This window comes from Triticum aestivum, chromosome 7D (assembly GCF_018294505.1).
Source record: "Triticum aestivum cultivar Chinese Spring chromosome 7D, IWGSC CS RefSeq v2.1, whole genome shotgun sequence".
Taxonomy (NCBI): domain Eukaryota; kingdom Viridiplantae; phylum Streptophyta; class Magnoliopsida; order Poales; family Poaceae; genus Triticum; species Triticum aestivum.
The window spans coordinates 49349322-49363605 of record NC_057814.1 but is presented as its reverse complement, the minus strand read 5'-3'; the positions used below and the strand labels follow the sequence as shown (position 1 = coordinate 49363605).

Genomic DNA, 14284 nt, shown 5'->3' with positions numbered 1-14284 from the left:
CTTGGTAACAATTTGATTTCTTGGTCTTCGAAAAGACAGGTTACAGTCTCACGTTCGTCGGCCGAGGCTGAGTATCGCGCTGTGGCACATGCCGTTGCAGATACAATCTGGAATCGGCAGTTACTCTCCGAGCTACACAGGCCTATTGAGCAGGCCACCATTGTCTACTGTGACAACATATCAGCAGTCTACATGACCAGCAATTCGGTTCAACACCGACGCACAAAGCATATTGAGATTGATATTCATTTTGTTCGTGAAAAGGTTGCTCTTGGTCAGGTTCGGGTGCTTCATGTTCCCTCTACGGCTCAGTTTGCTGACATTTTCACCAAGGCACTGCCTACTAAGCCGTTTCAAGATATCTGTTTCAGTCTCAACGTCGTCGAGCCTGCCGTTGATACTGCGGGGGGATGTTAGAGTAGTCATTATGGTATACGACTTCTAGTCCAAGTCAATTTTGTACCCCTACCCCAAGTCGGTTTGTACCCTCTTATATACTCTTGTATGCCGCACCAAATCATCAATAAGCAACAGTTTTATTCAGCTTTCACAGAGGGTGCAGGTGGAGGGGCGTCGTGCTGCATCAGGTGGGAGCCGAGAATGTAGGTCATGTCCCAGACCCACTCGTACTACTGCTTGAGGTACTCGACGTTGTGGTTATGTCGTGTGCGTCGCTGCCCTCCATCTAACGTGCCGCTATAGAGGTCCTCGAGGCAGGTGCCATACTCCGGCGGAGGTCATCTCCGGGGCAGCAGGTGCCACAGCTGCTCTCGTCGGCATTGGCGCCGTCGTCGCATACACGCCAATGTTGCCCGAGAGGAGGAGGTTCTCCAGGTCCCGGACTCGCAGGCCTCCGGGCAGAAACCAGGCTCTTGTAGCTGGCCCGGCCCGTGTGTTTCTTCTCCAGTGTCCACACTAGATCGTTCGTACATGTACTCGTCGCTTGGCATCCCTGGTTGATCAACATCGATCCATGGCACGGTGCAAGCAAAGAAATATACATAATTATCAAGGATTGATGGAGATTGAATGGTATTTACCAAGGACCCCTGGGCCGCCATGATCGGCATAATAGACGAAGATGTGGTCGTCCGTGTTAGCAGTTAGCTAGTCTCTCCCTCTCACCTCTCTCCACCGTGCGCACGTACTGCATGCGATCGCCCACGATCCATGCATGTAGCCACGACCTGGCGCTCTGCGCCTCTATTGTAACCTGAGCTATATATACGAGTGTATAGATCGGAGAGCACCCAAGGTGCGATCTCCTCTCCCCATAACATTATACATGGTATCAGACACAGGACTCGTTCCTCGTTCCTGCAACCGCTTCCGCTCCTCTCTGCACCTCGCGATCATGGCCGCTCCTCCACCTCCCCCTCCCCCTCCACCACCGCGGCCCAACCCTGTCGCCGGCGGCGGCTCGCCCGCCACACCGCCCTCCTCCCAGACCCACCACCAGACCCTTCTCACCCTCTCTGCCTTCACGCGCGGGGCGCTCTTCATGCCGGACCCGACGGCTTCCACCTCCGCGCCCAACCAGCCGCTCGTCTCCCCCCTCGTCGGAGTCTTCATCAACCAGCACGTTCCCATCGTGCTCACGCTCAACCCCCCAACTTCTCCCACTGGCGCACTCTCTTCGAGGTCACGTTCGCCAAGCACGCCGTCACCGACCACATCGGCGGCCCGGCGCGCCCCCTTGACCCGGCCTGGGCGCAGGACGACGCCCACGTCCTTTCCTGGCTGTACAACCGCGTTAGCCCGGAGGTCTTCGGGCTCATTCACCAGCGCGGCGCTACTGCCGTCGCCGTCTGGGAGTCCATCTGCACTCTCTTCCTCGAGAACGCGGATGTTTCTCTCCACCGAATTTCGCCGCATCGAGCAAGGTTCCTCGTCCATCCTCTCCTTCTTTGCACGGCTCAAGGACTGCGCCGACCGCCTCGCCGAGCTCGGCGCGCCCGTCACCGATCGCGATCAGGTGCTCAACATGTTCCGTGGGCTTCACCCACGTTTTCGCTATGCCGTGCCCATCCTAACGATGCAGACACCGTTTCCGACCGTGCTATGCTGCCGTGCTTTTCTGCTGTTGGAGGAGAGCCGTCTCTCTGCCGACGGCACCACTGAGACTGCCCTGCATGCCGCCCGCGCCCCGACCAACAACAACAACAACACTCCGGGCTACAAGGGCAAAGGGAAGGCCAACAACTCCGGCGCCGGGGGGGGGGGGGGGGGGGCAGTCGTCCCACTCCGGCGGGGGTGGGCAAGCACAACGCCCTCCCGCTCCTGCAGCTGCACCGTGGACCGGCATGGTTCACGCCTGGCCGATGCCGTGGCACGCCCATGCCCCGGGCGCGGGCATCCTCGGCCCTCGTCCTGGCGCGAGCACGCCGTTTGCGGGAACTGCCTCGCACCACGCTGCTGGTCCGAGTGCTCCGGGCGCTCCGGGCATCCCTGCGATAGCGCCTCCCGTGGTCTGGCAGCACCAGGCTGTGCCTTCACACCCGCTCTACGGCGCCCCCAACACCGGTCTCTACAACCTGACCACGCCTGCATGGGACTAGGGCGCGCTCATCCACGCCCTCAACTCCATGACGATGCAGCAGCAGTAGCAGTCTCCACCGACCGCGGACTGGTACCTCGATACGGGGGCGACGTCGCACATGGCCTCCTCGTCCGGTATGCTCTCCTCCTCCTTTCCCCATACTTCATCTCGCATCGTTGTCGGCGACAGGACCACGCTTGCGACCACGCACACCGGCCACACCACCATCCCAACCTCAGGCCCTCCTATCTCCCTCCGCAATGTTCTTGTCTCCCCACACCTCATTCGAAACCTAATCTTTGTCAAAGCTTTAGCTCGCGATAACCCATTAAATGTTGAATTTGATGATTTCGGTTTCTCTGTCAAGGATCGAAGAACGAAGAGGGTGATCCTCCGCTGTAACTCGGACGATGACGAGCTCTACCCCATGTCGTCCGCGCCCGCATCCCGTGATCACCACGCGCTCACCGCCACCACCCGCGATCTGTGGCACCAGCGTCTCGGCCACCTAGGTGGAGATGCCCTTGGCCGCACTCTTCGTCTCACGGGCGTCGACTGCGACCACTCCGCCCCCGGTGTCTGTCATGCGTGTCAACTAGGGAAGAGCACTAGGCTCCCGTTCAGCTCATCTGGACATGTATCTTTCTTTCCGTTTCAGTTAGTGCACTGTGATGTATGGACCTCTCCCGTGCAGAGAAACTCCGGTTGCCAATACTATCTACTTATCCTCGGTGACTATAGTCACTTTGCATGGACTTTTCCTTTGCGACACAAGTCCGATGTTCTTCCCACGATCCGCACGTTCTTCGCCTTCGCACGCACCCAATTCAACCTTCCCATCCTCACGGTCCAAACGGACAACGGCAAGGAGTTCGAAAACGTAGCCTCACGCGCTCTCTTCTCCTCGCTCGGCGCCCAGTTACGCATGTCCTGCCCTTACACCTCACCGCAAAACGGGCGGGCAGAGCGCGCACTCCGCACCCTTAACGACATCACGCGATCGCTCCTCGTCCACGCCCACATGCCACACTCCTACTGGGCCGAAGCACTTCAAACTGCCACTTTTCTCCTCAATAGACGGCCGTGTCGTCCTCGCCACGATCACTCGCCGTTCTTCCTACTCTACGGTGCCCAACCTGACTATACCGCAATGCATGTGTTTGGCTGTCTCTGCTACCCGAATCTCACAGCCACAACTCCGCACAAGCTAGCCCCACGCTCCGCGCCGTGTGTCTTCCTCGGATACTCGCACGAGCACAAGGGCTACCGGTGTCTCAACCGTGCCACCGGGCGCGTGGTGACCTCGCGGCATGTCGTCTTCGACGAGGGCACGTTCCCTTTTCGCGTCAACACAAGCGTTCCCACCCAGCCAGATACATCTCTCCTCGACGACCTGGCCAACCTACCTTTCGTTCCACAACAACCCAGGACCGTACGTCCATCTCACTCATCCCCTCCCACCATCATGGACGCGCCCACGCCAGCACCAGCGCCTGCTGCCATGGCAGTCCCCACGTCGTCCCCTCCCACAACTGAACCTGGGTCACTCACCTCCGCTCCCACGACACCCCCTCACGTGGAGTCGACAACCACTCCTGTTGCCAGTGCCTCCACTGCCTCGCCACCATCCTCACCACCGCCTCGCCGCCGTGCCTGCCCACGCCCAACACACCCCATGCAGATGCGTGCGCAAGCCGGCAAGTTTCTTCCTAACCCTAAATACCACCAGAACCTCACAACATCCACTACACCTAATATATCCTCGATCCCAAAAACCGTGCGTGCCGCCTTGCGCGATCCTTGTTGGTTGGCTGTGATGCAGGTGGAGTACAGGGCCCTCATGGAGAACAAGACCTGGAGGCTCGTACCGCGGCCGCGCGGTTCCAACATCGTCACTAGCAAGTAGTTGTTCCGGCACAAGCTCAAGGCTGACGACACGCTCGAACGCTACAAGGCCAGATGGGTGGTTCGCGGCTTCTCCCAACGCCCCGGCGTCGACTTCGACGAGACCTTCTCACCGATCGTCAAGGCGGCCACGATCCGTGTCGTCCTCACCGTTGCAGCATCTCGTCGGTGGCCCGTGCATCAAATGATGTCAACAATGCCTTCCTGCACGGCCACTTGACGGAGCAGGTGTACTGCCAGCAACCCGCTGGCTTCGTCGACGAGGCTCACCCCGACCACGTCTGTCTGCTCGATCGCTCCCTCTACGGCTTGAAGCAAGCGCCACGCGCCTGGTTCGCGCGCTTCGCTGCGTTCGCCGGCAGCATCGGCTTCGTCACTTCTCGGGCGGACCCGTCTCTGTTCGTGCTCCACAACAACGACGGCGCCGTCTACCTCCTCCTCTACGTCGACGACATCATTCTTGCTGCTTCGTCGACTGCGCTTCTTCATCAACTCCAGCGGCGCCTCTCGACGGAGTTCTCGATGAAAGATCTCGGTCCACTTCACTACTTCCTCGGCATCGCTGTCACACGCACGGCTGACGGGTTCTTCCTCTCTCAACGGAAGTATGTCGAAGAACTGCTCGAGCGCGCCAACATGCAAGCCTGCAAGCCGATCTCGACTCCCGTCGACACCCGCTCGAAGCTCTCTGCGACGGATGGCGCGCCGGTGCCCGACGCCGCGGAGTACCGCAGCCTCGTTGGCGTTCTCCAGTACATGACTATGACGCGCCCCGACATTGCCTATGCAGTTCAACAATGCTGCCTGGTGAGGGTCCCGCGCGTCCCACACATGGCGCTGGCGAAGCGGATACTGCGCTATCTTCGGGGCACCGCAAGCCATGGACTGTGCCTACAACCAGCTACCTCCCTCGACCTTGTCGCCTACTCCGACGCCGACTGGGCTGGGTATCCTGACACGCGACGCTCCACCTCTGGCTACGCCGTCTACCTTGGTGATGCTCTGGTGTCCTGGTCCTCCAAACGCCAGGCCACCGTGTCCAGGTCGAGTGCGGAAGCCAAGTATCGCGCTGTCGCCAACGCCGTCGCCAAGAGCTGCTGGATACGCCAACTCCTCGCCGAGCTAGCGACTCCTCTTCGCAAGGCCAGCATTGTCTTCTGCGACAATATATCCTCCGTCTACATGGCTGCCAACCCTGTGCACCATCGCCGGACCAAGCACATCGAGCTTGATATCCACTTCGTCCGGGAGAAAGTGGCCCTCGGCGAGCTGCGCGTCATACATGTGCCAACGAGCCAACAGTTCGCTGATGTTCTCACCAAAGGGCTGCCCACGCCAGCGTTCGAGGAATTTCGGTCCAGTTTGTGCATCAGGCCGCCTGACGCTCAAACTGCGGCGGGGTGTTAGCAGTTAGCTAGTCCCTCCCTCTCACCTCTCTCCACCGTGCGCACGTACTGCATGCGATCGCCCACGATCCATGCACGTAGCCACGACCTGGCGCTCTGCGCCTCTGTTGTAACCTGAGCTATATATACGAGTGTATAGATCGGAGAGCACCCAAGGTGCGATCTCCTCTCCCCATAACATTCTACAGTCCGGGCCGCACCTTGTCGTCGTCGCGACAGGTGAGCTGGACTTCTAGCCGAGCAAGGTGGCGAGGAAATATGCTAGCGGCCGGTGGTTGGACGACTCGGCCGCGCCACTGCCGGAGTTGAGCGCTCCATGCTGAACGCGTCGATGCATGAGACCTACACGGCTACACCGCTGCGAGCACTGCTACAAGTCACACAAGCTCCACGGTTACCACCTTATGTTGTTGCTGCCAACTGATCACCGAAATGCCCGGCTGATTTAAAACGGAAAGCCCCCTGCAAAAAAAGATTTAAACTGGAAAGGAAGAAGAAGATTGCCACATGGACTATGACCGGTCAAAACCATGTCAAGTCAGCACCAAAACCGCTTTTGTTGAGCAAAGGGACTAAAGAAAACCGGTTTGAGAAATTAGGGTACTAAGTTTTGCCGGTTTTGAAGTTGAGGGACCATTTCTATACTTTCAGAAGTGTTTGGGAACGAAAAATATACTTTTCCCTTTTCTCACAGGGTGTAAGTTGTTGTGATTAAAAAGGTTGCAAAGTTGTATGTGTAACTCGTGTATGGTAACCTGTCTCAAATGAGTGAGGCGTTTTGGAGGCCGAGCTCCATGAAGCCCTTTATTTTTTAAATTCAAATTTCAAAATTTTCAGTTAAAAAAAATCTGAAAAAATATGCAATTAGACAAAGATGAAATGTACATGTGTGTAAAAATTTATACATTGAAATGCGACCCATAGAAAAAAGAGAAATTCATTGACTTTGAGGACGAATATTATCATGTGTTGAAAAGCCTCAGATTTGTTTGTTTTGCATAGCCCTCATTTCAACGTAATTTGTCCTGAAAATTTACGCACATGTACATTATGCCTTCATGTATATGTGTATTTTTTCATATTTTTTTGAAATCTAGAAATATGAATTTTGATGAAGTTTGAAAAATTACTTTTGGAGGCCACCAAGGACCCCGGCCTCCAAAAGGCATTTTGGTCTCAAATGGAAAAGTAGATTATATCCTACAATAGCTATTCTCCAGGACGCCAAAAAAAGGAGAGGGGAACGGCAATATTTCTAGATTGCAGGCGCTGCCTTTTCAGAAAAGGAGAGGGGAAAAGCGCCTCCTAGAGGCCGCCTTTTCCGAAAGAGTTTTTTTGTGTGGATTGAGCTCTTGGCGGATGGGACACACACGGTGGGCGCTAGTGGAGGTGCTTCTAGCGTCGGTGTCCTCATGAGTTAAAGGCCACTAGGGGTACTAGCTAGCATCAGCGGTGGTCTTGCTTGGTACGACGGTCGGGTATATAAGTTAGATCAGCGTCGGTATCATGCGACCTCGCACGTGTAGCAACCACGGGTCACTCTTGTTGCAGGTTCTAGCCGGTGCCATTAGGTTTCCAGCATTGTCATCGATAATAGTTGGTGTAGGTCCAGTGAACTTTGGTCTACGCGGAAGCGAGTTCACGACGGCGTGATTTTGGTGCATTGCATGCATGCATTATAGGTGAAAGCCTTTCCCCGGTTTTATACCGCTGTTGGCAAAGATGACACACGTATGCATCATTGACCTTCTTGGAGGTGTCGCCATTGAACGTGCCCATGCCCATGTTTTGGTGTATGGTAGGTGAAAATATAGGCTCGAAAAACCGAATAGGGTGATGGAGACATCTTTGTTGTTATGGCCTTCTTGAAGGCATCACTTTGAAGCATTTAACCTGCATTTGGTGGTCGACCCTAGTTTATGCTCAGTTTGGCTACAACGATGGTACCTCGTGATCTTAGAGGTGTCTTCTGTAAGGGTTGCATGCCTGATGTTTTTACATCTACATGACTCGTCTAGGATGTGTGTTATTCTTTCTGTATTGCAGTTTAGAGAGGCTATGGTGGGTGAAAGAACCTATCCTGATTTGATGCCTTTGTGCAGAGCCCGATTCGCTCTTGGCCTACGTTCCGAAATGGTAATAAAAGGAATTAGGAGCATGCATGGAGAATGCCTCACGTCGAGCATAATGCAAGGTAACCCCTTGTGGGGTATCGTCTAATCAGTGTTCATGAAAAAGAAGTCATATGTGCATAGACACCCCGACCCGGAGGGCCCATCCTAAAAGCTTGGTGTCTTATAGGGCATCAGTTTGCAGCTCGCAGCCCCACGCGAAAAGGCCTTGGAAACATGTGTTTTTCAAATATTATATTACATGAAAATAGGTAAAATATTTACATTATTTAATCTAAAAATAGGTGAAAATATACACTTCTCCGATACTAGGGCCGGGCCAAGGCTGGCAGCATTTTGCCCGTAACCTGGCCCATCGCGGACAATGGGGAGTGACAAAACCTGCAGTCCGGCCCAATAGCGGAACTGTATGTATCGTGCTAGCCTGCATGCATCGAGGCTGTTGCGTATTCAGTTTCCAACAGAACAACGGACTCGATCGTAGCACGCACCTAGATTGCAGGCGATGCCATTATAAATGTACTCACCGGCAGAGGCATAGCATAGATGCACGATCGCTCCGATCCCTAGATTCCCCCAAACTTCTCCCCTCCCGTTCCAATCTCACCCCCGGCCGGCGACGAATCGTCGATCGATCAACTTCTCTCGCGCAGTCGCGGGATTCCTTGATGGCGTCGCATGCCATGGACAGCGCCGCCGACGACTTGTTTTACCGGGTGCTGCAATCACTAGAAGCACGAGACTCTATACTCGAGGGCCAAGCAGAAGACATGGCCCAAGAATACGACATCAACATGCACCTGCTGCGACGACAACAACAGCAACAAGAATATGCCGACGCGCTGTTTCGCGAGCTTACTGGCGTCGATTTTAATTCCGATTTGGTCATGGCGGACGCAGACGTTGACCGTGATGCTCCAGATGACCCGGCGTTGGGCGAGGCGGTGGCCGAGGCGCTGAAGACCGTGGAGGCGCCGTCCGACGGGCAGGGCTGCCCGATCTGCATGGAGGACGATGACGATGACGACGCAGCGACGGGCGTGTGGAAGGAGACGCCGTGCGGGCACCGGTTCCACGGGCGGTGCGTGGAGAGGTGGCTGCAGGCCAAGGGCAGCTGCCCCATGTGCCGGCGCCAGGTGGTGACCATGCCCGCCGCCGCCGCCACTAGTACGAGTCCCGCTGGATTCTCAGATTTTGAGCTGGCAGTGGCGGGAGTTGAGGATGCCATCATGGAGTTCATGCGTGAGGTTGCATCTTATGACAGGTCTTAGTTGCCTCTCTAGCAAAATTAATGTTGCTGCTTGCTTGGGGTTGCGGTGACATGCCTGTGTAGGATGTTTGCTCTATGTCTGACAGAATTTCATTCAGTTCCATCGGCAAACATATCATATGCTAGCTCCGACCTGATGTCTGGAAATGTAATCATATGTTTATCCACATGTTCTTCATCACGTTCTGTCATGTTAATTACTCTTAAAACTGAGATGTTTTGAACCTTTGATGTATATTTTGTTTTTGAGTGTGAGATGTTCTGATCGAAGAAAGCATGGTCTGCCATAACTTAGCTTAGTGCAAGGTTTTTCTCAGATATTTATCGCTATTTTATTACTCGAGAACTATATAAGAATCCATAGGAAGAAATTCCGACTCTTTTGCTTATAGAAAAGAGCATCAATTGCAATGGATATGTCGTTCTGAATCGACCAAAAGTACTTGATCTTGACACGTTTATCCTGCCTTGCGTAAAAATCAGCTGTAAAACAATTGCGCATAACACGCGCATCCTTGCCTGTAAAAACAGAATAGAGAGGTGCATACCTCCCCAACGCTACACATCTTCTCGGGAAGGGGGAGGGGAGACCATCCCGGTCGGCCTTGTAATCTCTCAGTTTTGAAATTGATGACAACGAGTCATCATCTGGGTGCAAGGTCGGACATGGAACTTAAACATGGGCATTTTTGTGGTTGCCACATTTTCTTCCTTCCGTATAGACAACACAAGCCATACGACGAAGCATTTTGTTGTTGAAACTGACTCGAAGTGGCTGTAAACATGATCAAGCAGCGGGAGATGGATCGATCGCCGACGGCAGCCATCATTGGCGAAATCAAGAGTGTACTTAAGCAGGGTAGAGAGTACTCTGTAGTGCATGTGCACCGGTCTTGTAATCGTATGTTTATCCACATGTTCTTCATCATGTTCGGTCATGTTAATTACTCTAAAAACTTAAGATGTTTTGAACTTTTGATGTATATTTTATTTTTGAGTGTGAGATGTTCTGATCGAAGAAAGCATAATCTGCCTTAACTTAGCTTAGTCAAAGGTTCCTTTTAACCTATTTGTCAATATTTTATTACTCGAGAACTAATGTAACAATCCATAGTAGGAAGAAATTCCTACTGTTGTGCTTGTGCCTAAAGAAAGCGGCATCAAGTGCATCGAATATGTTGTTCTGAATCGATTGAAAGCACTTGGTCTTCACACGTTTGTCCTGCCTTGTGTAAAAATCAGCTGGAAAACAATTGTGCATAACATTGTAAAACAGGATCCAAAGGTGCATTTGAACAGCCCCCCCCCCCCCCCCCCCGGGTTTTTACCCTATTAGGGGATGGGGATGGGCGACTTTCTGTCCCTGCGGGGCTGCTCATGGGTACGTTATAAAACCCGGCATATTTCATGGGTTTAAACCCGTTTGAGTACTACCCGAACCCGAAACCCGACAAAACCCGTCAAAATACGTTATTTAACATGCACCGATCCATCTTGAATCAAGTGGTCCAAAGCCACGGTGCCCGAGCAGCCGAGCCCCATAGCGTCGAGGCCCTGGAGTACAAACCAATCCCTCGCTCGGTCGCTGCAGTGTCGCTCGCTCTTCAGGCCTCTCTCTCCCGCACAACACAACACCTAAACCTGAACCTAACTCCCCCAGCCGTCGCCTGTTGCTCTAATATGCTCCTATTTTTCTTCCAAATGTTGTTGTTTTCATTGACTGCTCGTGGGGACAGGTTCCCTGTGGTTTCTGAAAACCTGACGGGTTTAGGGGACGGGCAAAAATTTAACCCCGCGCACGTTGATGGGGACGGGAACGGGTTTGCGATTTTCTCGTCGGGATGGGTTTGGGCAAGCAAAACCCGGTGGGTTTCGTCCCCGTTGTCATCTTGAGATGCATACCTCCCCAGTGCTACACATCACCAAGCGTATCTCGAGCGCGGTGTTATGGTGCCCAGCTGCATCTGCTCGTAGTCATGAACAGTAATTTAAAAAAAATAGATTTCTTTTAAAAAACTGAAATTTGTAGGCATCATATATGTTTGACAATTGTATGTGGTTGCAAAAATTCGTGTCGAGATCAGTTCGGAGGAGGTCAACCTAGTATTTTCCCTAGAATTTTTTTGAACTTTAATTGATTATTTTATAGAGCATGTAAGAGTTGGCATCACTGGATATTTTCCCCGTTCAGTCGAGTGTTCCTATATGCTGCTCAAGACGGCAACTACCATACCATCGCAGCCTGCTAATTCATATTGTTATTATATTTTATAAAATTGAACAATATCTTTTACTTAATTATTTTAAAATTAATATGAAAATAAGTTCAATATTGGAAAATTTGTCATGCGAATGGAAATATTTATATACATCTATATTTTGACACATGTCTGCGGGAAATTATTCATCTAATTTTCAAAAAGAAAACAGTCGTCCAAATTAGAAAAATAAGTAAATTAAAATATAAAAGTGGAAATAAACTAAGAGAAGCAAATGGTGAACCAAAATAAAACCAGAAAAAGAAAAATTAAACAGCAAAAAAAAACGAGTTACTGGGCCCGGCCACCAGAAGATAAGAGCTTCTCGTGGACTTTCCTTATAACCCACGATTTCCGGCCGCGACGTGTTTCTCAAGAGAGAAAGCAGCGAGAAGGGTATGTGCTCGGACACCAGAACGTGTACCTAGCGACGCACTCTGGATCCATCCATATATACACATACACACTGTCGCCTGGGCCGCGAGATTATTCCCATCGCTTGCTCGAACATCAATCTCCTACGAAAGACGATCCAGTTTAGCTTCACCAACCTCTCTCTCCGTCTCGCGCGCAATTGCGAGCTAGCTTGATGGCGTCGGATGCCATGGACACGGCCGAAGATCTGCCACAAGAAGGAGACGGTCTCGTGGATGTCGCCGTGGATGGCCAGCTTTTCCGCCGAAGTACTCTCGCGTTGCTAGCGCTATTTGGCGCCGCGCTGAACGCTGCCGACATCACCCTAGACGTCACCGCCGCGGATGCTCCAAACGACTTGGACCCGGCTGTGGTAGCAGTGGTGGCCGAGGCGCTGAAGACAGTGGACGCGCCGCTATCCGACGAAGGCCTCAACTGTCCGATCTGCTTGGAGGACGACGACACGGCGTCGTGGAAGGAGACTCCGTGCGGACATCGGTTCCACGGACGGTGCGTGGAGAAGTGGCTGCAGGCCAAGGGGGGCTGCCCCATGTGTCGGTGCCAGGTGGTGGCGATGCCTATCGTCGCCGCCACGGATGCTCCATACCGACACTTCGTTATCATTCAAGAATATGGCCAGGACGGTACGAACTTCGTTGTCATGGACATTGATGATGATGACGATGACGACGATGATCATGATGATGATGATGAAGATGAGGTAGAAGAAGAATATGATGATGATGAAATGGAAGACGAAGGCTGAATATCATTGCCCCAACCTGGGAAGATCCCTGCTGACATGGATTTGGGGTGCGCTTTTGTTCCCCGTGTAATCTATATAGTGTGATGTTTTTATGTTTTCCTGTTAGCAGTTCATGCCGCAGTGGCTTGCGAGCCGTATCATTTGAGCCTTTGTTTTCATTCAAATTTCCACCTGGATGTTTTTTTCCTTGTTTTCTTTTCTTTCGAATTTGCACCTGAATGCTGATCATAGTTTTAAATAGCCGGCTATAGCGGATCCGCTATAGCCTTTTCAGCAGGGTGCTGCTAAATGGTCGCCTTCACAAATAGCCAGCTATAGCCCGCTTTAGCCCGCTATAGCTCCGCCATAGCTGATTTGGAGACCCGCCGCTATTTTCCATAGCCCGCTATTTCAAACATGATGCTGATATGTTTTTTGGATCGAATGAAAGATATAGACATTGATGATGCTGCTTAGGGTGGTTTGTTGTGATGCATGCTTTCGTTTGTTTAGAGTAAGCTTGCCCTTTCGGAAACGATTTAAATTTGTTTTTCATCTGCAATGTTCATCAGCCTTTACATCGGTATTGCATGTCGCGTGGGCATGTTCATTAGCATGTTCAGTCAGTGTAGCTGTTGTTTTTCGAGTACGCGGTTCTTGCATCTGACTTTTCGGTGAATACCAATTAGAGGATACCTTTTTGTGCATGGTATTTCAATTAGACGGTCACTTTTTCCGGTAGAGAGATATCTTACATGCCAATGCAATGTTCAGAGTTGTTGAAGATATAGTTTGCTAAGAGAGCATCTCCAACAAGCGCCGTGCTGAAAAAATAGCATTTTTTTGCGCGCGCAGCCGTTCCGGGCACTTCAGCGCAGGCGCAAAAAACGCGCACGCGGCATAAGCGGTTCAGTGCGCAGAGTGAAACGACATCTCGCGCGGCTTATTTCGTGCGCCCGCTCCCGCGTGCTGCACACTCGAGCGTCCGCGCCGCACTGCCGCCACCCTCTTCGGCTTCGCCGCCCTTGCCCCGCCCCGCCCCGCCGCTGGTGAATTCGCCGATGGACGGCCGCGCCGACATCCCCCTCAGCCCTTCCTACACCCGCGACCCCTCCGCCATCGCCGGCGCAAACCCTAGCGCGGGGAGCTTTGGCTCCGCCTCCGCCGGAGCTCCTCCAAGCACCGGTCTCGCGCGCGGCCTTTTCATGGACGACCTCGGCGGGTGGCGTCGCGCCGGCGCCCGCCGTGAAGCCACGTGCCGCCCGCTCGAAGCTCCGAAATGCGGCGGTGGCGAAGGCCGACAAGGTGTCCATGAAGAAGAACAAGGCATTGGACGGCTCCTCTAGGCGCTAGAAGAAGAAGCTTCTATGGCGTGCGACGGATGCGGCGGCGACCGAAGCGCCGACGAGCTCGCTTGTTGACACCTTCCGAGCTCCCCATGATGATGCGGCGCAAGACAATGTTACAGTGATACCGAGGTCCATAAGTTGTGGCAAAAAAAAGTTATTAAGCCTTAAAGGCCTCCGCAGCGCGGCGAAGCGCGGCCCATGCTTCTAGTATGTACAGTTTTTCACGTTACTACAAATGCTCTGTGATGTTGTCTAGTAGAACCTCC

At 52.9% G+C, this 14284-nt stretch overlaps 1 protein-coding gene across 1 annotated transcript; it reads left to right on the top strand.

The window, feature by feature from the left end:
* The first annotated feature begins 11972 nt into the window (after positions 1-11972).
* Positions 11973-12935, top strand: LOC123171050 (E3 ubiquitin-protein ligase RNF181-like). The gene has a single exon (XM_044588714.1). The coding sequence runs from the start codon at positions 12100-12102 to the stop codon at positions 12688-12690; it is 591 nt and encodes a 196-aa protein (XP_044444649.1). The 5' UTR covers positions 11973-12099; the 3' UTR covers positions 12691-12935.
* Positions 12936-14284: the final 1349 nt, after the last annotated feature.

Coding starts and splice junctions, on each gene's coding strand:
- LOC123171050 (XM_044588714.1), top strand. CDS start 12,100: ATGGCGTCGGATGCCATGGACACGGCCGAAGATCTGCCACAAGAAGGA.